This window comes from Scardinius erythrophthalmus (genome assembly GCF_964197995.2).
Source record: "Scardinius erythrophthalmus genome assembly, chromosome: 19".
NCBI classification, from domain to species: domain Eukaryota; kingdom Metazoa; phylum Chordata; class Actinopteri; order Cypriniformes; family Leuciscidae; genus Scardinius; species Scardinius erythrophthalmus.
In genome coordinates this window covers 28,766,134-28,790,444 of record NC_138239.1, presented here as the reverse complement: position 1 = coordinate 28,790,444, position 24,311 = coordinate 28,766,134, and the positions used below count along the sequence as shown (strand labels likewise).

At 36.0% G+C, this 24,311-nt stretch overlaps 2 protein-coding genes across 14 annotated transcripts in view; one reads left to right on the top strand and one right to left on the bottom strand.

Moving 5' to 3' along the window:
* Nucleotides 1–179: 179 nt before the first annotated feature.
* chrna2a (cholinergic receptor, nicotinic, alpha 2a (neuronal)) lies at nucleotides 180–10,019 on the top strand. 2 transcript variants are annotated; one of them, XM_081347535.1, is made up of 6 exons: nucleotides 180–321; nucleotides 2,055–2,206; nucleotides 2,442–2,486; nucleotides 3,527–3,636; nucleotides 6,074–7,133; nucleotides 8,488–10,019. In XM_081347535.1, the coding sequence occupies exons 1-6, from the start codon at nucleotides 234–236 to the stop codon at nucleotides 8,611–8,613; spliced, it is 1,581 nt and encodes a 526-aa protein (XP_081203661.1). In that variant the 5' UTR covers nucleotides 180–233; the 3' UTR covers nucleotides 8,614–10,019. The 2 variants fall into 2 exon arrangements, with proteins under 2 accessions (XP_081203661.1, XP_081203662.1); XM_081347536.1 differs by lacking the exons at nucleotides 180–321; nucleotides 2,442–2,486 and having other exon boundaries at nucleotides 2,087–2,206; nucleotides 8,488–10,011.
* The window catches only part of ptk2ba (protein tyrosine kinase 2 beta, a), a 33,970-nt gene continuing 19,675 nt past the window's right edge, over nucleotides 10,017–24,311 (bottom strand). For 6 of the 12 annotated variants that reach the window (XM_081347532.1, XM_081347530.1, XM_081347525.1 and 3 more), the window contains 7 exons: nucleotides 21,871–22,017; nucleotides 20,054–20,089; nucleotides 19,936–19,960; nucleotides 16,158–16,204; nucleotides 12,809–12,943; nucleotides 12,625–12,705; nucleotides 10,017–10,487 (listed from right to left, as the gene is read on the bottom strand). In XM_081347532.1, the coding sequence (XP_081203658.1) occupies nucleotides 10,272–10,487; nucleotides 12,625–12,705; nucleotides 12,809–12,943; nucleotides 16,158–16,204; nucleotides 19,936–19,960; nucleotides 20,054–20,089; nucleotides 21,871–22,017 (687 nt within the window). In that variant the 3' untranslated portion in view covers nucleotides 10,017–10,271. Of the gene's footprint in view, nucleotides 10,488–12,624; nucleotides 12,706–12,808; nucleotides 12,944–16,157; nucleotides 16,205–19,935; nucleotides 19,961–20,053; nucleotides 20,090–21,870; nucleotides 22,018–24,052; nucleotides 24,161–24,311 lie in introns of all 12 variants that reach the window. The other 6 variants (XM_081347527.1, XM_081347528.1, XM_081347524.1 and 3 more) reach the window with 3 other exon arrangements.

The following is a 24,311-nucleotide window of genomic DNA, read 5'->3' as shown; positions in this document are numbered from 1 at the left end:
TTTTACGCGAAACTAGCTAAATCTAAAACAAACTTTGTCAAATGAATATGTACTTGCTCATTGCATTATTTGCTAGTGTAATGATTGAGGACTTTGCACGTGCAGTTATGTCAGACAGCATGTTCACCCCTCCCACTGGGGCTCTCAGTCCGTCAGTGCGAGTCTGAAGCCGGAGCAACGATCAGCACATCCAGCAGTCATGAGCAGTCATTGCACACGTCTCTAGCGGACTCATGACTATTGATATGGGGCTAAATCATTTCAAAGTATTTTTGAAGAATCTGTGGCTGCTCTTTCTTATTGTGGAACACGTTAAACCTGGTAAGTGCACTTCTGTTTTTTTACTGGCGAAAAATAAAAATATGGAAATCGAATTAATTAGGCTAGTTCATGTAGCTTATGTATTTAAAATCATTTGCATTTGTATATGAAACAATGTAATGCAAAGTATATAAGCTATCTGAAAGTTTTAGATGTAGTATTGAGTGTTAGGATCTGAACCTGATTTCACCGAGTGCAACATGTTCCTGGATCAACGTCTTTGTTGATCCTGGAACAACATTCCAATTAACCAATCAGATTTGAGGGACAAGTTTACAGTTTATGTGAAGATTAGGGTTATGTGCTTCTGCATCAGTGTTATTAACCTGTCATTTCCCTCTGATTTTAGGGTCATTTGTAATGTATAGGGTTAGGACTAAATTTCCGGACAGGAATGTTGATCCAGGAAAATGTCTTTGGCAAAAAAAATCATGGTGACAATTAATATCTTATTCTCATATATCTGTGGATGAGGGCCTTGAAATGCATATTAATAACAGTTTAAACATTTTCTTTTTTGCACAACAGTCTACATATAGCATATTTTAAGGCAAGACACTCTATTTGAATAGGGTAAAAAAATAAATAACTAATAGATATCACCATACTTCCTCAGTTGGTTGATTAGCTACATTAAGCATTGCAAAAAAAAAAAATAAAAAAAAATATTACAAGTTTTCTGAAATGTTATATGCAAATAATATGCAAATGAGGTGGTATCTAATTGAATATGCTCTCATTTGCATACATTTCTAGAACAAAAATCTGAACATTGGATGAAGTCAGGTTCAAAAATTATTATTTTTATTTATTTTTTACATATTAGAGTCAAAGGTAAAATGTTGACATATTAGAGCCAAAATACAGCCAGAAGAATACAGCAAGAAGAAAAAAATAATCACTTTTTTAGGAATAAAATCCGGCAAATTATATCTGAAGAAACCCCTCTGTAAAAATCTTCAGAATATAGAATAAAAACAAAAGTTTGGTGTATAAAGCTGCTGAAGTGGAGATCTCTGGCTCATTGCAGGAGAAAAAAAGATAGATAGATAGCAAATAGATAAAGTGCTAAAGTCCAAAAAAACCTGTTTTTGTAATGTCTCGCCATAATTCTATATGGGATCTTAAGTCCATTGGAAATATTTTTAAACAAGCTAAACATTCAGTTCTTATGCATATACAGTGGGAATCAAAAGTGAAAATAGAAATTCCGAAATTAAAATTAATTTTTTTTTTCAATTCAACTGAAAGGAAAGCAACAAAGAAGCATTTTCAGATTATTGATATTATTGATGTTATTTTCTCTTTTTTTGACCTTGTGGTTTACCATTCAACACACTGTATGTTTGTATTGCATTGGTTCCTGTCCCTGAGTGACTCCAGTCTTCTTTCCATTTAGATTCTAATATGAAGTTTCCACCCTCTGTACTTAAAAAAAAAAAACACACATCACAAATCACTGGACGGCTGGATTAATTAGAGCTGACTGCAGTGATTAAGGAACAAATAGTAATTACAGTGAGGAGGCGGCTCTGCTCGGCCAGTCTTTTCTTTTACCCAGCCATAACTATGACCTATTCAGTGTTGCTCATCCTCCACAGTGCCTTTCCAAAACATTTATCAGACACCGTAATCAATTACAGTGCAGAATTAATCAGTTATCACTAATTAAATAAAGTGCATGATCAAGATCTGTCAGAAACTCTCTCTTTGTCTATGGATATCTCTTGCAGCTCTATCAGATGGTTGGATCCATGCGCATGCAGAAGACAGACTCTTTAAAAAACTCTTCCTCGGTTACAATAAGTGGTCCAGACCTGTGCGGAACATCAGTGATGTTGTCATCGTCAAGTTTGGTCTCTCGATCGCCCAGCTTATTGATGTGGTAAGTTGATATTTTGCATGATGCTTGTCTCGGTCCTGGTGAGTGGCAAATTCAAAGCATCAATGCACTAAGACCATCTTACAAATGCAAGTCATTTTGGCCATACTTTACATATTCTGATGGAAATGTCCGGTAGCTTGGGTCTCTCGAGTCCCTCTTTAATGGAAGTCTGTGGGATTTAGTCATCTACCAGACCGAATTTTTGATGCTAACTTCATCCTCTGATATTCTACAGGATGAGAAGAATCAAATGATGACAACAAACGTTTGGCTGAAACAGGTGACTGTTATAATCATAATTATAGTCTGTTATAGTCATAATTATGAGATAATAAGTCATAAAATTAGATCAAATTGGAAACTGACAAGTCAAAATTATGCGATAGTCAAATTATGATAATTATAATTATAATAACATATAAAAACATAATTATAAGATTAAATGTCATAATTCTGAAATAAAATGTAAATAAAAAAAATTGACATCCCGTCATATTATGAGATAAAAAAAAGTGTCATTGTGAGATAAAAAATTTGAAATGATGACAATTATGATAGTCAAAATTACAACGTAATAAGTTATAATTATACGATTGAATGTCATAATTATGATAAAACATCAGAATGATGACATCCCATCATATTATGAGATAAAAAAAGTCATGAGATAAAAAGTCATAAAATCAGATACAATTGGAAATTGACAAGTCAAAATTATGAGATGGTCAAAATTATGATATACTAAGTCATAATTATAAGATTAAATGTAATAATTATGAGATAAAATTTAAAAAAAGACCCCGTCATATTATGAGATAAAAAATAATTATGAGATAAAAAGTTGAAATTATGACAAGTCATAATTGTGATATAACGTCAAAATTACAACATGTATATATACACGTCAAAATTATGAAAAAGTCGAAATTATGATATACTAAATCATTATAAGATTAAATGTCATAATTATTATGATAAAAAGTCAAGTAACTGATGAACAGGTGGTAACGTTAAATAATTTTTGAGTTTTGAAGAATCACATGCTAACAAGAAGGCATGTGACTTTGCAAAATGTACATCAATAAATGCACTTTCTTTAAAATAAATTAAATATAGAATTTGGACATATACAGTATAGTAATTATGGTAACTTTTTAGAATAAGGTTTCATTTGTTAACATTGTTCAAATTAGCCTTCCTGTAGCTCAAACAGTAAAGCACAGAAACGCCAAGATCATGGGTTTGATTCCCAGGGAAAGCAAAAACTGATAAAATGTGTACCTATATTGAATGCACTGTAAGTTGCTTTGGATCCTGCAGGAATGGAACGATTATAAACTGCGCTGGAACCCCTCCGAGTTTGACAATGTGACGTCTATTAGAGTCCCGTCAGAGATGATTTGGGTGCCTGACATCGTCTTATACAATAAGTAAGTACTGATGTATATTTCTAAAAAGGTTGTGACACACATGACATATGCAGGAAGATTTTGTCAAGGTGGTCCTAGGTATTCGGAGATTAAACGTTACCGTTAAACTAACACGGTGTCCTGTTAAAACTCTGGAAGAAAGAGGGCGGTCCAAGTCTTAATGGCTCTATTAATATCTGCAGCCCTTAGATCCAGCGCTCCGGTGTTTCTGTAACATTAATATGTGAAATCAAACAGACGTGGCGTGAAATAAGATGTTAAGCACTGCTGTAGTTGATTAAAAAAAGGTGCATGTTTTAATCTCCTAATAAAATGTCAAATGACTATTGTCTATTTTTGGAAAAACCAGGTCTGTCTTTATCTAGGAGGCGAATTTGATCTCGACAAATAGAAATTGAGGTCCTCTTGCATCATCAGACCTGAAGCAAATGCAAATGCAAAAAAAAAAAAAGTGATGTAGATATTTGAAGTAATTATCGCAATTGTCATGGAACATCTTCCTAGAGGCATAAAGAAAGTTTCTACCCCAGATACATCATCAAAGACACTTCCTATAATTCATCCATATTTTAAAGAAAGCACTTTTAAAAGGCTCATATCATACTTTACTTTTTCTCATTTGTAATGTTAGTAAATATTTACGTTTTTTATGGCCCTTTGAATGCAACATGCAATTTTCGTTTTCTTTCTTTCTTTCTTTCTTTCTTTCTTTCTTTCTTTCTTTCTTTCTTTCTTTCTTTCTTTCTTTCTTTCTTTCTTTCTTTCTTTCTTTCTTTCTTTCTTTCTTTCTTTCGCTGAGGCTTAAGACTTGTTTCTTTTACTCTGCAATTATGCATTAAATTGGTCAAAAGTGACAGCCAAGACACTTATAATGTTACAAAATATTTCTATTTAAAATAAAAGCTGTTCTTTTTTGTACTTCTTATTCATCAAGGAATCCTGAAAAAAAAAGTTTTAAAGGTCCCGTTATATGCCCCTTTTCACAAGATGTAAAATAAGTCTCTGATGTCCCCAGAGTGTGTATGTGAAGTTTCAGCTCAAAATACCCCACAGATCATTTTTTTACAGCATGTTTAAATTGACATTTTTTGGGGCTCAGAAAAACGAGCTGTTTCAGTGTGTGCCCTTTAAATGCAAATGAGGTGCTGCTGAACAACCAAAGGGGCGGAGCTTCATGAGCTCGCGCTCAGTCTCTCAGGACAAATTCATCTCACGGAATGATGATAATATCAGAAACTCTCAGTAACGGCGTTCATTTCGAGTCGGACAATAATGCCTACAGAGTCAGAGTGCTGTATAGAGATGAAACAGGTATAGTTTAGTAGTTTAATTACGGTTATTATAACGTATTTGTCATCTGCTTGTATGTATCCATTATTTATTAATAGCCTACAAGTCTGCTGTCTGAATGATGATCAAACATGTACTGATGAGTATAATAAAGTTTATTGTACATCACACAAAAGATGAAGCGTCAGTTTTACTTCAGAAAATCACCGTAAGAGCTGAGTAAACACAGTAGGCTAAGTTATAAGAAGTGCGCAAGTAGCCAGTAGAGTTGAGGGAGCATTCCTGTGGGCGGAGGTTAGTCAAAAAACGGTTCTGGTGATGTCACTAAAGAAGGAAGTAGAGGGATGTAGTCCAATCGAGCCGTTTTTTGTAGTAAACTTCTGTTCAATAAAATATCTCGCTTGGCATTGAACTTTGAGCTTTATAATTTTACAGATATTATTTATACTCTAACAACAACATTACACACTAACTAAAGTTTGAAACATGGGATCACGTAGAACGGGACCTTTAAACATTGATAATAATAAATTTTTCTTGAGTATCAAATCATATTAGAATGATTTCTGAAGGATCATGTGACACTGAAGACTGGAGTAATGATGCTGAAAATTCAGCTTTGATCAGAGGAATAAATTACATTTTAAAATATATTCAAAACTAGAAAACGGTCACCTTGAAATCATTTTTCACAATATTACTGGTTTTACTGAATTTTTTGATCAAATAAATGCCGCCTTGGTGAAAAAAAAATGAAATGAAATGAAATATCGGTAACACTTTACAATAAGGTTCATTAGTTAACATGAACTAAGAATGAACTGCACTTCTACAGCATTTATTAATCTTAGTTATTATTAATTTCAACATTTACTAATACGTTATTAAAATCAAAGGTTGTATTAGTTAACACTAGTAAATGCACTGTGAACTAACATCAACAAACAATTAACAGCTGTATTATTATTAACTAACATTAACAAATATGAACTAATATAATAACAAATGTATTGTTCATTGTTAGTTTATGTTAGTAAATACATTAACTAATGTTAACTAATGAACCTTGTTGTAAAGTGTAACCAAAAGCTCTTAGCCACCCCAAACTCTTGAGCAGTTGTGTAAACTGGTGTGGTTTTGTCTACAGCGCGGATGGCGAGTTCGCAGTGACCCACATGACCAAAGCCCACCTGTTCCACACGGGGAAGGTGAGTTGGGTTCCTCCCGCCATCTACAAGAGCTCCTGCAGCATTGACGTCACCTTCTTCCCGTTCGACCAACAAAACTGCAAGATGAAGTTCGGCTCCTGGACCTACGACAAGGCCAAGATTGACCTGGAGCAGATCGAGAACACCGTGGACTTGAAGGACTACTGGGAGAGTGGCGAATGGGCGATCATCAACGCCGTGGGAACCTACAACACCAAGAAATACGACTGTTGTCACGAGATCTACCCGGACATCACCTACTTCTTCATCATCCGCCGTCTCCCTCTCTTCTACACCATCAACCTCATCATTCCCTGCTTGCTTATTTCTTGTTTGACCGTGCTGGTGTTTTACCTGCCATCGGACTGTGGAGAAAAGATCACGTTGTGTATTTCCGTCCTTCTCTCCCTCACCGTTTTCCTGTTGCTCATCACTGAAATCATTCCCTCCACATCTCTGGTCATTCCACTCATCGGAGAGTACCTGCTCTTCACCATGATATTCGTCACCCTCTCCATAGTCATAACTGTTTTTGTGCTCAATGTGCACCATCGATCTCCCAGCACCCATAAAATGCCCAGTTGGGTTCATTCGGTGTTCCTGGACCTCATTCCCCGCTGGCTCTTCATGAGACGCCCAGAACCCGAGCCGAAGCACCGCAACACGACCGACCTCAGCACATCTAAAAGCTGGCTTCAGCAGGAGACCGACGTGGACGGGCAGGACTGTCAGGACATGGAGTTCGGGGTGGGGATGGGGATATCCGCGTCCATCTCGTCCCCATCCGCCGCGTCTCTGCACCTGTCCGACTCGGAGCCTTTACTCCAGAAGTACGAGCTCCGGCAGTTAGGACACGTGATGAACCTGTGCCAGCGTCCAGCAAAGCTCACGGACCTCGTGTCAGACCCCGGTCTCAGCTTCTCACCGTGTGTCCTGAAGGCCCTGGACGGGGTGCGCTATATCGCTGATCACCTGCACGCTCAGAATGAAGACTTTTCAGTGAGTCTTTCAGTCATGCAGACGTGAGGGATTATGGAAGCCTCTTTCTGACACACACACACACACACACACACAACAAAAATCATATCATAATAGAAAGTTTTAATTATGAGAAAAAATTGGAAATTGACAAGACAAAGTTATGAGATAAAGTCGAAATTATGATATACTAAGTCATACTTATAAGATTAAATGTCATAATTAAGAGATAAAATGTCAAAATTATGACATCCTGTCATATTATGAGAAAAAATTTTGTCATTATGAGATAAAATGTTGAAATGATGATGCAACAATCATTATATAAAGTCAAAATTACTACATGCTAAGTCATAATTATAAGATGAAATGTTGTAATTATAATAAAACATCAAAATGATGACATCCCATACTATGAGATAAAAAAGTCATAATTATGATATGTCAAAATTACGACATACTAAGTCATAATTATAATATAAAAAGTCATAAAATTAAATAAAATAGGAATTTGAGATGTCAAAATTATGAGAAAGTCGAAATTATGATACTAAATAATAATTATAAGATTAAATGTCATAATTATGATAAAAAGTGAAAATTACAACATGCTAATTCATGATTATAATTTAGTCAAAAAAATTGAAAATTGACGTCGAAATTATGATATACTAAATCATAATTATAAGATTAAATGTTATAACTATGATAACAAGCGAAAGAAGTAATATAAAAAGTCAAAATGAGAAAATTAGAAATTTACGTGAAAATTATGAGATAAAGTTAAGATACACCAAGTCATTTAAGATAAAAAGTTTTAATCATGACTAAGTATCTCATAATTCTAACTTTTAGTTAGAGAACTCTAAGTCATTATTTTGACATCCTAAATATATTTTTGAGATAATAAAAAGTTAAAATTATGACACAAAAAGCCATAGTGAGATAAAAAGTTGAAATTATGACATCCAAAGTCATAATTATAAGATAAAAAGAGATTAAATTTAAAATAAGAAATAAAGTCAGATATAAAGTTGCACTTAATGGGAAATAAAGTAATAAAATAAAGAAAGAAAAAGTAATAGTGAGATACAAAGTCTTGATTTATAGAAATCGTTGCAGTTACTAGAAATAAAATTGCAGTTACGACAAAAATGTTGACAATAAAAGCAGTGACCTTAAAACAAAAAACAAAAGACTAAAGTGGAAACAGGCTGATCGTAAAAGTGCAAAACCCTTTGAGTGAATATTGCGTCATGTTTCTCCACAATCTAAACAGATATTCCTCAGCTTCACGGCCACTGACCTCATTACATTGTCCACAGTTTTCCTGCTCTGAGCACTTCTGAACCGCACTGTGTTTGCTTTTTGACAGGTCAAGGAGGACTGGAAATACGTGGGAATGGTCATTGATCGTATCTTTCTGTGGATGTTCATCATCGTGTGCCTGCTGGGAACGGTCGGCCTCTTCTTACCTCCCTGGATATCAGGAATGATCTAAGAGCCGTGATACACACCAACATCAAGAGCCCTGATAAACACTTGAAGCCAAGACCTTTTACAGGGACCATTAAAAAGATGGCAAACACTGTAATATATATAGGTATAAAAGGTCATTTTTTTTCTCTCTTCCCTTGATTAAAGGGAATATTTGAGGACGCAATTCATTGTTACAACGCAGGAAAAACAACTGAATGCCCTGACATTTAGTACTATCAAACCGCACCCGAGTCCTGTCGTTTCCATGCATAAAGAGCGGGGCCGTCACCGCCGCAATATGCAAAATTAACCTTTGGGAAAGAGGCAAACGCTTATGTGACCCTGATGGGTGGCAGTTCAATTCAGTTCACTCTTTACCCTTTATCCAACTGTTCAATGAATCGTAGATTACATTTCGTGCCGCTTTCAACAGCAATTATCTCCAAGGTCAGAAGGCAACTATTTATTTATAACTGTTTTTTTTCCAAGTCTTTGAAAACACAATGCTTTTGATATTGGGAAGGTCGTGCAATTATCCAAGACGGTTCTGTGGACCATGTGGGTCAAATGGGACCTGGGAGAAAAATGACATTTACGACTTGAAATTCTGCTCGTCCACTGACCTAAAACACTATTTTGAAGTAAAGTGAAGAGCAATTAAAGCCAAACTAGGATCTGCCTCTATCTGCTGGAATCGAGAATGAATCGTGACACGAAAATGTCTCCTTCGGTTGACTTCATAATTACTGTAAGTGAGACTATCTGCCAGTCATATCCTTTAATAACTCTATTATACAGCTGTGAAAAAAAGTCCCCAAAAGACTAATGATAAATGAGACGACATGAGCGCTGTCGCCCTCTGCTGATGATTGTGTAAAACACCAGGATTCCCACTGTCATGAAAACATAGAAATAAACAATTCAATGAGTCATAATTATGATATAAAGTCATAAAATGAGATAAATTGGAAATTGACATGTCAAAATTATGATATACTAAATCATAATTATAAGATTAAATGTCATAATTATGATAAAAAGCCCCCCCCAAAAAAAACTAAGTCATGACTAAGTCATTAAAAAGGGTAATTTGATCAGCAAAAACATTAAAATGTAAAACTTTTTTTTCAATATTTAACTGATCTTATCTACATGAAACTAATTTTACACATCCTTTATCTAATAATATAAATTGATAAAAAGGTGAACTCTCAATGATTTGAAATGTATTACAAATTGGTAGTATTTTACATTAAATTAAGTCTTAATTTATGGTGGCACTGAAAACTCAGAACAATTAAATGTACTTTTGTGATTCTAAATCAGTTGTACTTTATAGAAAACTAATTATAGTGATGTTCTATTTATAAACCTACTTGTAAAGTTCAGAAAATTAAATAAGTTAATACTTTGAAATGACAAAACTGCAAAACGTCTGTATTTATTTCCTTCCACAAACTGCAGAAATTAAACATCTTTGACTTAAACATCTTAAAAAGGATTACAATCATACATTCCGTGAAAAAATATCTGAAAACATTCAACATCGAAAGCACTGCTTTCATTACCTTTCGGAAGCATACATAAAGTGAGTTGTGCCAGGTCATTTACAAGTAAATTCATCCTCTAGCTTTCACATTGGATAAAATCCCCTGTTTGACATCCAATCAGGGATCAGATCTAAGGTGTGGCGGATTTGGCTATATTGGCTCGTACTCTGGCCTGGTCCACAGCGTCCAGGAGGTTCTTGGAGTCCATGGCCAGCGTGTGAGCGGCCGTCAGCATCTGTTTCTTACACTCGTCCTTCAGCGACGTGACGGCGTTCTGCTGAGCCAGACGCATCTTACTTATCAGCTCGGCCAGATCTTTATTCAGCAGCTTCTGAGTTCCTTCAATCTGAGGAACAGAGAGGAGCCAGGACAACATACTTTATACTGCATTTAAGTGCATTCTGGGTAAAACCATCAATGAGGTTTCGTTCAAAATAGCTCACTAACCCAGCTAACAAAAATATGTTCAATGAATGGTTTGCTAATGTTCCCATTAAAGGAGAACTCAGTTTTAACATTGAGCTAATTTTTTTGTAAATTTGGAGTGCTGTCAGTACAGAGAACAACGACAAAAATCGGTGTTGCCTACACCATATTATTATCCTCTTTTTAAAATCAGTAGTCGATTGTCGAGTTCACGCGCGTGATCATAGGTAACTAAACCTATGCGTGTGAACTCGACAATCGATTACAATGGACTTCGACCGAAAACAGGATGTAAATACAGGTATGAGCGCTGGCTGAAATAACATCATTTTTATACATATCTTTCAAATCTACTGCAGTCAGATTCACCGTGTTCACTCTGAAGGAATCACTCACTTTGGCTGTGCACTTGTAATGACACATCAAGGATGTTAAGAGGCTAAAAGCAGGTTTAAAACTTGCCCCATTGAAGTCAACAGGGTGCAAATTTTAAAAAGAGGATAACACGGTGGAGGCAACACCGATTTTTGTCGTTGTTCTCTGTACTGACAGCACTCCAAATTGACAAAAAAAATTGCTCAATGTTAAAATTCTCCTTTAAGTTCTCTGAACGTTAAAAATGGAAAAATTTAAAGTTAAAAGGCGCTATACGTAGAATTCAGAATTCATTAGCGAAACCGGTGGCTGTTAAGTGAACTGCAGCCAGCAACTTCTTACTCGTGCTCACATTCATGAACACATAACATGTACAGAATGGCTCTTTCAGCATTATCTTGAACATTGTATAAGCATTTCATGTGTCACTGAACGAAAGAGAGGCTCTTGGGAGCAAGCGTAAAGGTTTTGTTACAAGCCGTTCACACATTGGCAATACAAAAAGCGATTAAAGGGATAGTTCACTTTGAAAGTAAATTTTGGTATGTTTTAGCTTACCTCAAGGGCATCCAAGATGTAGGTGTCTTTTTTTCCGCAGTAGTTAAAATTTTTATATTTTTAGGTCAAACCGTTCTTGTCTGTCAGTCATATAATGCAGGTCTATGGTCACTGTCTCAAAGAGCATGCACAGAGAAGTCCAAATTAAAACAATTCCCCATCGTCCAAATTAAACAATTCCCCATCGTAAGTACACATTGATGGCCTAAGACACGAAACGAGCGGTTTGTGTGAGAAAACGAACAGTACTTATATCGTTTTTAGCTCTTATACACAGCCACGTCCAAGTGATCTGAGGGCGCTCGCATCCTGGTGTGCTCGTTTCCTGTCTTAGGCCATAAATGTGTACTTACGATGGGGAATTGTTTAATTTTGACGATGGGGAATTGTTTTAATTTGGACTCTGTGCATGCTCTTTGAGACAGTGACCATAGACCTGCATTATACGACTGACAGAAAAGAACGGTTTGACCTAAAAATATCAAAATTGAAACTACTGCGGAAAAAAGACACCTACATCTTGGATGCCCTTGAGGTAAGCTAAAACAAACCAAAATTTACTTTCAAAGTAAACTATCCCTTTAATACATGAAAATTCTTACTTGCAGTATAGCCCCTTTAATTTGATCATTTTGTAAAAAGTATAAGAAGATTACTATGTTCCGAAACTAAAAATCTTCCAAAAAAAGTTCCATGAATGTATAAATACATGTCAAAATTATGAGATAAAGTCATAATTATGATATACTAAGTCATAATTATAAGATAACAAAATTAAATGTCAAATGTCAAAATTATGACATTCCATCATATTATGAGATAAAAAGTTGAAATTATGACAAGTCATAATTATGATATAGTCAATTACAGCATGTTAAATCATAATTATAAGATTAAATGTCATAATTATGATATTACATGTCATAATTATTATATTAAATGACAAAATTATGACATCCCATCATATTTTGAGATAAAAAGTTGTAATTAAGAGATAAAAAGTTGAAATTATGTTTCTGTGCTATATTTTCAGAACAATATAAAAAGACAAAAAGACAATATAGAAAGTTCTCTGTTCGCTGGGAAGTCACTATGGCTACTGTATATTATCGAAATCCTTTTACCTCCGTTCTGATGGACTCATGTAGAGACGGGAGGATGTCGTCCACACTGCGGATCAGACTGCGCAACGTCATTCCTACCGACTGCAAAATAAGACAATAATGACCTTATCAAACAGAAACACAACTCCAAACATTAAGCATTAAGCATAAATGACCAGAAATAAGATGTTCAAAGTTGACCTACCTTCACCACATTGACGTACTCTGAGGCTGGTAACGTGTTGACATCGTTCTTCAGCTGGACCACGACCTTCACCATCTCCATGACGTTATTGTAGACCATGTCATCTGTGCGATCCAGTTCTGCTGTGGGAGCCGGCTACGATGGTCAGAATCAGTTGTGTTAATATGTGTAGCAAATCATTGCAAATAATGTTTTTAATAAAGATTTTATCAGATGAAATTCTGAGAATTTTTCTTGCATTGTGGTTTAAACCATGTCAGTGGTATTGGAGTTACTTGAGTCATTTTGTGTTTTTGTTATTGTTGTTAAATATTTCTATTTAGCTTTAATTTATATTAAGCCCTATTTGGACAGGACTAGTTTTCTAAATGACGTTTGAGTCGCAAATCTTAGCACTCAACGTTTTCGGCGATTCGGACGGGATGAACATCTCTATGTTTATTAGGTGGGAGTGTGTATGTATTTTAATTTATTATTTACTGATATAATTTTAATTGATTATAAAAACTATATGTAAACTTCACAAGTTTATAGAAGTGGTTGTGTATAATAGACCCACATAATTAAGCAGAGAAATCTAGACATGTATCTTGACCTGACACTGATATTAAAATGAGCAGGCTTCGCAGTTTCCACGATTTTGCTCTATTTGTTAATTTTATTGGCAACACTTTACAATAAGGTTCATTAGCTGGAAAGATGAATGTGTATTTAAATTGGGTCATTTATGAAGTAGAAATGTGAAATTATTTTAGAAGTTGGTGCCTTCTACACTGAGAAAAGCCAGAAAATGTATTTTTGGCTCATGTGGATGAAAGACAACAACTCCCAGAATGCACTTGCTTCGCTGCTCTATTAGGCCACTCCCAAGCCACGCCTACCGGTTACAGAGGGCAGTATTGGAAGAAAGTATACAACTAGACCATTGGTTCCCAACCTGGGGTCCGCGCCCCCCTAGCGGGAGCGGATATGCTTTGAGGTGAATTTCAATTACAATTTCATTATTTCAAATGTATAGGAGCGTTGCGCGTGGCAAGCACGTTCATAATGTAAGAGACGCCGGCGCGACCACAACATTGCCCAACATCAAATGGCAAACGTAATGCAAGCGGAACGAAACTGCTCGTTATTGTGTGGTTGAAGGACCGTTTATCAGTTTGGACCAGTGCAGCGCGAGCTGATCGTGATCATGCGATAATGTTACTACACAGCGCTAATAAGAGATCCAGTAAATAAAGCATTTCAATTCGCGATTGAAGTAATAACATCGCTGCGAGATCTAGTGAGAAACATTCACATTTCTCCGTTATTAACGGATCAGCGCTGACGTGGAAAGCTGGAAGAAACAGTGTCCACAGATCTGCAACATTCACCATGGATTTACTGTAGTAACACTAACTGCACCCATGGAAGTTTGACAGGAATAGGCTATAATGCCTTCAAGTAACATTACATCGGTTTTATTTTTACATTATGAATACAATTGCTGCCCTCAAATGTTAATCTGAAATAATATAAACCTTTGTTTATAACTACTACAATATTACATTTTTGTTTTGTTTTATATGCTCATAAGAAGAGTGAATTATAGCTCTAGAATTGCTAAAAGTAAAAAAAAAAAAATCATACTTTATGATGTTTTTTAATTAAAAAAAAGAATAAAAAAATGAAATCAAGGAAATTTCTCTGGCATTTCTTTCTTTTTGCTGTATCAAAGTATGTATGTACTATGTACGTACCTACGTAGTAAGTATGTATCATACCGAACCGTGAATTTTGTGAACCGTTACACCCCTAAATATATATATAGGGGTGTAACGGATTGGTCACGGATTGTTAAATATGTACATAGGGGGGGCCCCAAGGAAAAAGGTTGGGAACCACTGAACTAGACTACTAGGTTGACTCGAAACTGAAAAGACGCCGTTTTATCGTGAGATCCCCCTGTGGGCGGGTTGAAAACATGCGGAACTAGCGCCTACTACTGGCTGTAGTCTCTCGCCTCTTTAGCTAGCTTCTTTGCACGAAGAACAACAAAGTAACGAAACGCGTTTGTCCGTTTAGGGCTACTGTAGAAACATTTCGGCGCATTTCAATGTAAGGGGGTCCGCGGTGTATGTAGATAGAAATGGCTCATTCTATGGTAATAAAAACATAACGGCTCATTAAGTAAGGTCTTTATACATCACTGAAAACATAGTTATGTATATGATATTGCATTTCTTTCAACAGATCCCTCCTAAATATTACACAATGCACCTTTAACTAATGTTGACAAATACAACCTTTGATTTTAATAATGTATTAGTAAATGTTGAAATTAACATTAACTAAGATTAATAAATGCTCCAAGAATGTTTATTCTTAGTTCACGTTAACTAACATGGGATTTCACTAATGTTAACTTATTAACCTTATTGTAAAGTTTTACCATTTTATTATTTTATTTTTTTCGTCGGATATCATCTATATTGAAACGAAATGAAAGCATGTGAAAGATTGGTGTGCAAACGGTAACTCAGGTAGGTCAAAAACACATGACAAGCGTTAGTATAATACAGTATCGGCAATCACAGACATTCACATTCGGACGGGATTAGATTTCTCAGAGGAGTTTTCCGAAAAACAGTAGGCAGTTTTCAGATTTAGCAGATAGGGACGGAATAACAATCGCAAAGTATGTAAGAATTTCCCTTGAAAACTAGTCCCGTAGGGCTTTAGTTTTAGTAATTTTTCATAAATGGGTTTTTTTTTTATTAATTCTTATTTTTATTTCAGTGTTAGTTTTTTTAGGACATTAAGTTGAACTAAATTAAAATGATAAATGTTGTTAACTAGCTGAAATAAAATGTTTGTATTTGTTACGTTTTTACATTTTTATCAATTTTATTTATTTCAATTAATGTTTATTTATGTTTTTAGTTTTTGTTCCTATATTAACCTCGAATCATGTATGTTTCACTTCTTTAAAAAAAAAGTCATTAGTCTCTTTCTATTTGATTTAGTCCTTACTCTCATTTGGTGATGCTGACCAAAGCTACTGCATAGCTCGGAGACGGAAGGTTTCGTTTCAACTTCACCAAGGCTGAAGTCTAAAGATATGTGATGAGGGAATCGTCCCTCATCCTCTTTCGACTGACCCATTATCAATGTGAGCTCAAAAGGCCCAAAGCTCATCAGGTTTTAGTCACAGAGCTCTCAGTAAAAGTCGTCGCTTTGATTGCTGCCATCTGCTCGTCTGCAAACTTCCAAAGGACGGCTGACACCTTTACTCAGCGGCTTCAAAAAGAGATCAGAAGTCTCTTCTGCCCTTCAACCCCATCCCTAACCGCATTAAGACTGCAATTACCTGAGCGGACACCCGCGGGGGCTTCTCTGGGGGACCCTGGAAATTATCTGAGAGCCAAACAGAAAAAAACAAAACAAAAGTGTGACAACATAGAAGAAGCTTTAATATGGATCCTATAAGTTATCATTGAGACTGTGACAGTATAAGTACTGGCTACTGAAATATTTCCGATCTATTCCTTTAATAATTAATATTTAATCACGTCAAACCAGAGGTGCATCAAAAACTGTTGTCATTGTTAACTAAAACTGAAACGAAAAACTATTCAAAATCTTGTTCTGTAACAGAAATAAAAATAAAATATCAATATTACAAGAAAAACAAACACAAACTGAAATTTTGGTCACAAACTGACCACATTCACACAGCAGCAAAACATGGTCGTCATCTTGTATTTGAGTCCTTATACAGTTCCATTCACACACTGTCATTTACGGGAGTGACAACTGCATTCTATATCTGAATTTATGCATGTACATTTTCAGGACTCACAAACGCATTCTTGGAAAATGCGGTGTGTGAATGAAAACGCACTGGACAACTAGTTGTCTGTCACATCATGCAATGCGAGAGAGTGCACAAACGCATGTCTACCGTGTGTTTTCATGGGATTTCATGTGTGGTTTCGGTAACTTACAGCGACGGAGATATGAGGGTTTTAGATCCAGTCACTGTTCTCCACTAGAGCTGCTCCTGTCAGTTTTGTGCTATGCTCTTACACGCGATTCAAATGCTCCGCTCTCCACCCAAATATAATCGCTGCTGTCACTTAAAAGTGCAGTATGTGATTTCAGAGAAATGTTGCTGAAAGCAGATCGAACCGAGCAGCACAACGCACTTGTAGTCAATCAGCAGTAGGGGGTGTGTCACTCATGATGGGGGGGAGAGAGAGTGAGCCAATCAGCATTAGGGGGCATGCAAGTCATGATGGGGGAGGAGAGAGAGTGAGCCAATCAGCATTAGAGGGTGTGTCACTCATGATGGGGGAGGAGAGAGAATGAGCCAATCAGCAGCAGGGGGTGTGTCACTCATGATGGGGGAGGAGAGAGAGTGAGCCAATCAGCAGCAGGGGGTGTGTCACTCATGATGGGGGAGGAGAGAGAGTGAGCCAATCAGCAGCAGGGGGTGTGTCACTCATGATGGGGGAGGAGAGAGAGTGAGCCAATCAGCATTAGGGGGCATGTCACTCATGATTTGGGAGGAGAGAGAGTGAGCAAGAGGGAGATTTGAAGAAAGAGAGATGGCGGAGAGACATTACAAAAGAGAAAATGTCAGAGGAATATCACTGAAAAAAGAAGGGTTATGATCAGGCACCAGCTTTAGGACCCGTGATAATATTAGAACAGCTTTCCAGCGCTGGAGATACCCAAGCGGGAAGGCATAAAAACATGGCAGAGGTTCTGTTGTTTCTGCTCCATACATGTGTAACATTAGTTTTGCTGTTTCACAGAACCAAGATATGCTGTTGTTGTAATGTTAGTTATAGTAACAGGACAGTTTTGAGTGTCATTGTTTGTCTGGAGCTGCATTGCTGCTCTTGCTTGAATGTATTTTTGTGTACTGTTCATTTTTTGTTCTTCCTTGTCATTCGTTCACCATCTTCGCTTTATTTTTCGTGAAGCTTTGTTTTGCTTTGCTTCTGCTTTGATAAAGAGACACTCACTCTTGCATTGTGTGTTTATGCATTTTGGAGGCGGAGCAATGAAGGGAGGGATGTGTTTGTTTGGGTTCATTCCAAATATTAACAGTGTTTCTCAGAAACCGCTTACTGCACCTTTAACCCTCTGGCGCTGCTCACGTAGCGAGACTGTCCTCGCTGCAGCCTGTAGGACGGTGACGTACTTGATTTTTAACACACATGTATTAATCTCGTATTTCATGTAATTTAAACTGTAATGCCGAGTTAAAGATAGAATAAACAGATACAAATGGTTGTTTCATTAGACACTACTAGCTATGGAGTATTTAAAATGTATGCAACGAGGGCATAGTGTTTTGAATGATGTATAACCTATGTATTATTATTATTATTTGTTTAATTCGTTTAATTTGGTCCTTTATGAATACAAATACACTGAAAATATGTATAACTATTGTCTTTATTTTTTCCACTCATAGTCTGTTTTATCATCTTTGTTATTTTTTTAATATTTCTGTAATGTAGCATTTATTCGTTCATGAATGAATCAAATATATTATTTTTTTCTCTCACTTGTTGTGCTATAGCCTACATGACAGATTATAAGAGTTAAACTAAAATATGTGGGACATCTTTTTTATACCATAATAAGAGATTTATTAAATGAAGATGACAAGAAGAAAAAGAAGAAAAAATATCTTGTGTCTGGTATCCGATCTGTTAAAACATCCCAATGTCCAACACACTCACAAACTGTTGGGGATAATGTCGGGTAATAACATTAATACAATCACCGTTCTAATGAATAAAGACATTTTATATATATTCATATAGCATTGAATGCTCTACAAATAATTATTATACCAGTGAGTTGATAAACGATATAGCTTATTAATTAATTAGCTTACATTACTTTGCATGAAATAAAAATAGCGCTATTAATTTATCAAGAGAGCATTTAATCTCTATCTAGGCAGTCTTTTTCCTTATAAATATTTTGAAATTGAGTGTACAGCCTACAGATAAACTTATTATCTCCGATGTTGTTGAGTGTTTTAGACAATTATGAAAGCAACTATAATGAATAAACATTTATTTGACTTGACTGAGGCGTGCCGCGTTATTAGTCATGTGAACCTGTCTTTTCTTTCATTTTAATTGTAATTTTTATTGATGAGAATGTTTATTTTAGCTATTAGAATGATATAAAAATCGATATACACAAAATGGAATGGCATTACATACATGGGAAATTACATGACGGATAAAAACAGACAAAAAGAGAGCTGGTTTTTAAACTCAACTAACTCCGTCAGAGTGGATATCCTAATAGTTAGGCTATTGCAACTTCTGCATATCTATCATGTTACAGTGCTTTGTGTAAACTTATGGATTACATTAATACTATAATGGATGATAAAAGCTCTAATTTGGGCAGTGTTGTTGGACATAAAATGGGTTACAATATGCATATCCAGTATTGCAAATCTTTGAAGCTGGCAGTAAGGACAAAAACATGTTATGGGCCATAATGTAAAAGCTTTATATGTTTTAATTCATCCACTATAGACATTGAAAATAATTTTCCAACCTAAACTCTTGTAAATCTTCAATGCTTTGGAGCACAGACTTAAGTTTGGTCTCTTTTTAAAGAAGACAGATTAGGTAGATAATTGCTGAAGTGAAAAAAAAAGTTAAAGAAGTTATGTATAGAATTATGAAAAATGCACAAAAACACTTTTTAAATTGCATATATATACTGTCTCCATATATATTTCCATATTTCCAAATCACGTTTTACTCTAAAACTCTGAGAAAATCAAAGCCATAAATCTAAACAAGTTGAGCTTTCAGTAAGATTTTGTTTGGGCGCAGTACCAAATGCTTTCACTAGATGAAATTCATCTCCAATGCAGTCCTTTTTGAGTGCAAACAATACAAGTGTGACTATTTTTTCAGAACCATTTAACCTTTACGAATCATGTCCATGATGCAACTTAAATTTGCTGTTCATAACTCAAGGCTATCATATTACTTCAGAACACTTCAAACAAGTTTAATGACGACTGCTTAATAATCTCTGCTTTTTATTTTACATATAAGTAAAATATATGTAATTGTGTGTTAAAATGAACTGACCTTGGCTTGTCTCGTTTTCTGACATCTAAAATAAAGAAAAATATGTTAGCAGTGTATAAAAGTAGAAGACAACAGTCATGATGTGACGAAGAGAGTATAAAAGAGACTTATATATTACCACTTTCGCCTTTGTGTCATCATTGGCAAACGGATCCTGAAAAAGAAATGGAGAAACATGAAGATGACCCTAAAGTTAACAAGAAATGCTGTTCAACCTGATTAACTGTCATAATGCACGTATTTCAAGTGAAACGAGACAAAATATAGCACAGAAATGCAGAACAGAAACTTCAATCAAAAAGGAAGACGTTTCAGTGGCGGAGCATGACGTTAGACTTTTATGAAATATTAGAAATACTAATATTGTTTTCTTCTGAATAATTATTAATTGTGCACAGTATCAAGAACATGTAAACAAGATTAAGAGAGAAAGAACGTTTTGCTAACGTTCACATGAAAACGTTATTTTTGGATGTTCTGTGAGCACTAAAAACGTCTGGATTTTTTTATGTTTAAAAATGTTTAAAAACGTCCTTGGTTACGCAAACGTTAAATTCCCCTGTCAATAATTGTATCCTTTAAAACTCATATTTGATCACTAAAATGACAAAAAAAAATTTTTTTTGTCAATTATTCATGCCTTAAAATAGCTTGAATGTAACTCTACACCCTTGCCTCATTTAGTTTATGCGGTTCTATGAATATGCAAATTAGCGCCGCCTCCATTTGCTCACACCAGCTCACAGATCCACTCGTTGACGATCAAACGTTGACGTGATTGGTTACAAGGTAATTTGTAATGTCAAAAACAACAGCAATTTTAAACAGCGTTTTGAGACTGTCTTTGGTTCACTGCAGTTTTAAATGCAAATGAGCAGCCGCTGCTTGCCCAGGGGGCGGAGCCTCACGAGCTCGCGCTCAGAGCCAGGACAATCTCATCTCACAGAATGGTAAAATCACAACAGAAACTCTCAGTAGCGGTGTTCATTTCGAGTCGGACAATAATGCCAACAGAGATAGGAGACAGAACAGGTTTAGTTTTAGTTTAATTACGGTTATGACTTATTTGTCATCTGCTTTTATCCACTATTAATTCAAGTCTGCTGTAGTGTCCAAATGATGGCCAAAAATATAATGATGAGTTCAATGAAGTTTATTATACATCACACAAAAGATGAAGCGTAAGTTTTACTCCAGAAAATCACTGTAAGAGCTGAATAAACACAGTGCGCATTAAAGTCTTATCCATAAACTCTCTCTCTCTCTCTCTCTCCCTTTCATTATCATCAACAGACATAGCGAATTTCACAAAACACTTGTTACAACTGCACTCTCTCTTTCATTGCTGACGAGATCACTGATCATCAGTAATGTTAACTGTAAGCTGGATCGCGAACAGTTGGTAGGCCTACTGATCCATCCTCGAGTAACAACAAGAGTAAATGAAGACTGCTATGTTCATTCTTACATCTTATAACAAAACACCTCAATCGCTTAGGAGACATTCTTGTCTACAGCTGCTCCGGTGTCAAAACAATGTTGGACTGTGTGTTTAGCTCACTCAGGGTGGGTCTACACTAAAACTGCAGTGTCAGTCAACAGTCGTGGGAGGGGCTTGTGCAAAAGTACATCACATTGCCCCGAATCTGAAAACGGGTTGTTCTGAGACACTGCTTATGATTTATGGTGATTTTAAAAAAAGCACTGGGTGGATTTTGATCATTATAGTGTGGTTGTGTGCACACACACTGCCAACACACATTTATATTCAAACTAATAGGCGCCCTTTAAAGACCAGATGGCTTTCTATTAACGTTACTGGAAGAACATATGTTCATAACTTTGAGAGAATCTTGCCAGGACATCAGCCAAAGTTCTGAGAAGGTTCCCTGTTAGCTGGGACGGCACTGACGAGAGACACTATTGATGACTTACCAGAAGCTTCTCTTCTTTCTCCAGCCACTTGTTGTCCTCCACCATTTCCTGTTTCTGCCTCCTTAAAGTTTCCTGCACACGCTGCCTGTCCAGTTCCCACAGCCGCTGGGCGTCTTCCTTACTGCTGGGCTCTGGAAAACCACGATCCTTCACAAACACACACACACTGAGTAATGCAGCTTTTAATCCATGTCTGTTATCATTAAGTCCATCAATATGCTAATAGTACTCAAAATGTCGAAATTATGCATTTATAGATTAGTCTATAGATTTATAGATAGTCTTTCAAAAGGAAAATGGTCCAAAAATGTCTTCTTGCACCAGTGCTGTTTTCGTTGACTAAAACCAAAAATTTATATTAAAGTACTAAAAATATTATTACATATTTTTGAAATTATTAATATTATCAAAAATAGTTTTCAGTAATTAAAATAAAGCTGAAATAAAATAATATAAATATGTCACAAAAAAAGCTTGAAAACCTAACTAAAATAAAATAAGTTGAAGTACAAAAATTATTAAACCTGAAATAAATATAAATTAAACCTAAAAAATGACAAAAGCACATAAGAAAATTAATAAAACAAACTAAAAAAAGTCAAAATATCAATAAACACTATAATAGTGTATAAACAATTCTAAAATAGCACTCTCTTGGACTATACCAATTTTTGTCAATAAGCATTCCTGTAGCTCAAACAGTTCATAGAACTAGCAACGCCAAAGTCCTGGCATTTATATATCTTAAATACAATGTAATATGTTCCAAATGCATAAATATAAATGAAAATGAAGTCCAATCAAATGCTGAATAGGAATGTCCCTCCCTCTGAGTGAGTTATAAATACCACCTGCTTCCGACTAGCATCAGCATGAAGCAATCATTGCTCTTCTGTGTCTTCTGTTGCGGTAACATTCATACTTTATTTCCTTTCTCGACCATAAGTAGGTCGCAAAGGAAGAGGCTGAAATTGATTCATTGTGAAAGTCTCCTTTTGAGTCTATGGCACAAGCTGTCTTGGGTGTTTTTGCAAGGCTAAACTAAACGCAGTTTTTACATAAATAGGATGATTTTCCCCCCAGCCGAATTTCCTGTTTTAATAGGAAATACATCAACACAGGAAATAAAACTGTGCCTATGAAGCAATTTCATGGAGTCTTTTAGGTTGTTGGGCAGTGTTTGTTGGTGCGTTTAATTGGCTTTTTTTTTTCTCTCTCTTCTAGCAACACTGCAAAATTTGATTTCCTTACTCAGTATTTTTGTCTTGTTTTCCAGTACAGATATCTAAAACTTTCTAAAATTCTGTAAAATATATCAATATTAAATGAGTTTAAAGGTGGTATCAGTGATTTCATGCCCAAAAATATTTTATCACATTCATCTAATCTTTCCTAACGATCCGCTAGCTGCCCGCCCCATAAGCATGTCGTCAAAAAAACGCGTCTCTGTAGGCAGCCTAGGCTCTGAGATCTGCACACAAAAACAAATGGTTTAGCCAAACACTCAAAACCAAAACAAATAGTGTTCCAACCAATCACCGACAGGGGGAGGGTGTTGTGAGGTTTTGTGCCAGCTTTTTCTTCAGCTCTGACTTCGCGTGCAGCCGTGCACGAGCACAAAACCTCACAACACCCTCCCCCTGTCGGTGATTGGTTGGAACACTATTTGTTTTGGTTTTGAGTGTTTGGCTAAACCATTTGTTTTTGTGTGCAGATCTCAGAGCCTAGGCTGCCTACAGAGACGCGTTTTTTTGACGGCATGCTTATGGGGCGGGCAGCTAGCGGATCGTTAGGAAAGATTAGATGAATGTGATAAAAATATTTTTCGGCCTGAAATCACTGATACCACCTTTAAGCTTAAAAGAAGAATTGTCTGCCAATGGGGTCAGAAAACTAAAATGTTATTTTAAAGTTTATTTTAAACCCAGCTAAAAGGGAGCGTTCTCAGAACTTCAGCAAAGGTTCTCTCAAAGTTATGAACAAACATTCTTCCAGTAACATTAATTTTTAGAAAACAAGACGCAATATCTGATGTTATTTTGCTTCTCAAGTAAATGTTAAGATAATTATACTGCAAAAAAAGACAAAAATACTGAGTAACAGAATCATTGTTTGCAGTGAGATGATCTAGGACACACAGGAGCAGAATGTCTGCAGTACTGAAGGCAGGTGGCGCTCTTACCCCCATACTGCCACGGCGAGGGGACAGCGGCAGGGTCAGCGTGAGCGCTAAACGCCAGTCTGGCGGGCTGGAGAGGACAGGAGAGCTAATGCGCAGAGACTCAGGCAGCTGGAAAGTTGGTCGCATGAGCAAGAACACACACACAAGCAAAACTAAACCACACGCTAAAACATTTTCACACAATGACATGCATAACATGGCGGTTTCAAGCACATATGCAGAAAAGCAGGCCAAAACCACACGTACTGGAAATGGTGTG

Coding starts and splice junctions, on each gene's coding strand:
- chrna2a (XM_081347535.1), top strand. CDS start 234: ATGACTATTGATATGGGGCTAAATCATTTCAAAGTATTTTTGAAGAAT. Junction 2,207..2,441: donor TCGCCCAGCTTATTGATGTG/GTAAGTTGATAT, acceptor GATATTCTACAG/GATGAGAAGAATCAAATGAT. Junction 3,637..6,073: donor GACATCGTCTTATACAATAA/GTAAGTACTGAT, acceptor TTTTGTCTACAG/CGCGGATGGCGAGTTCGCAG.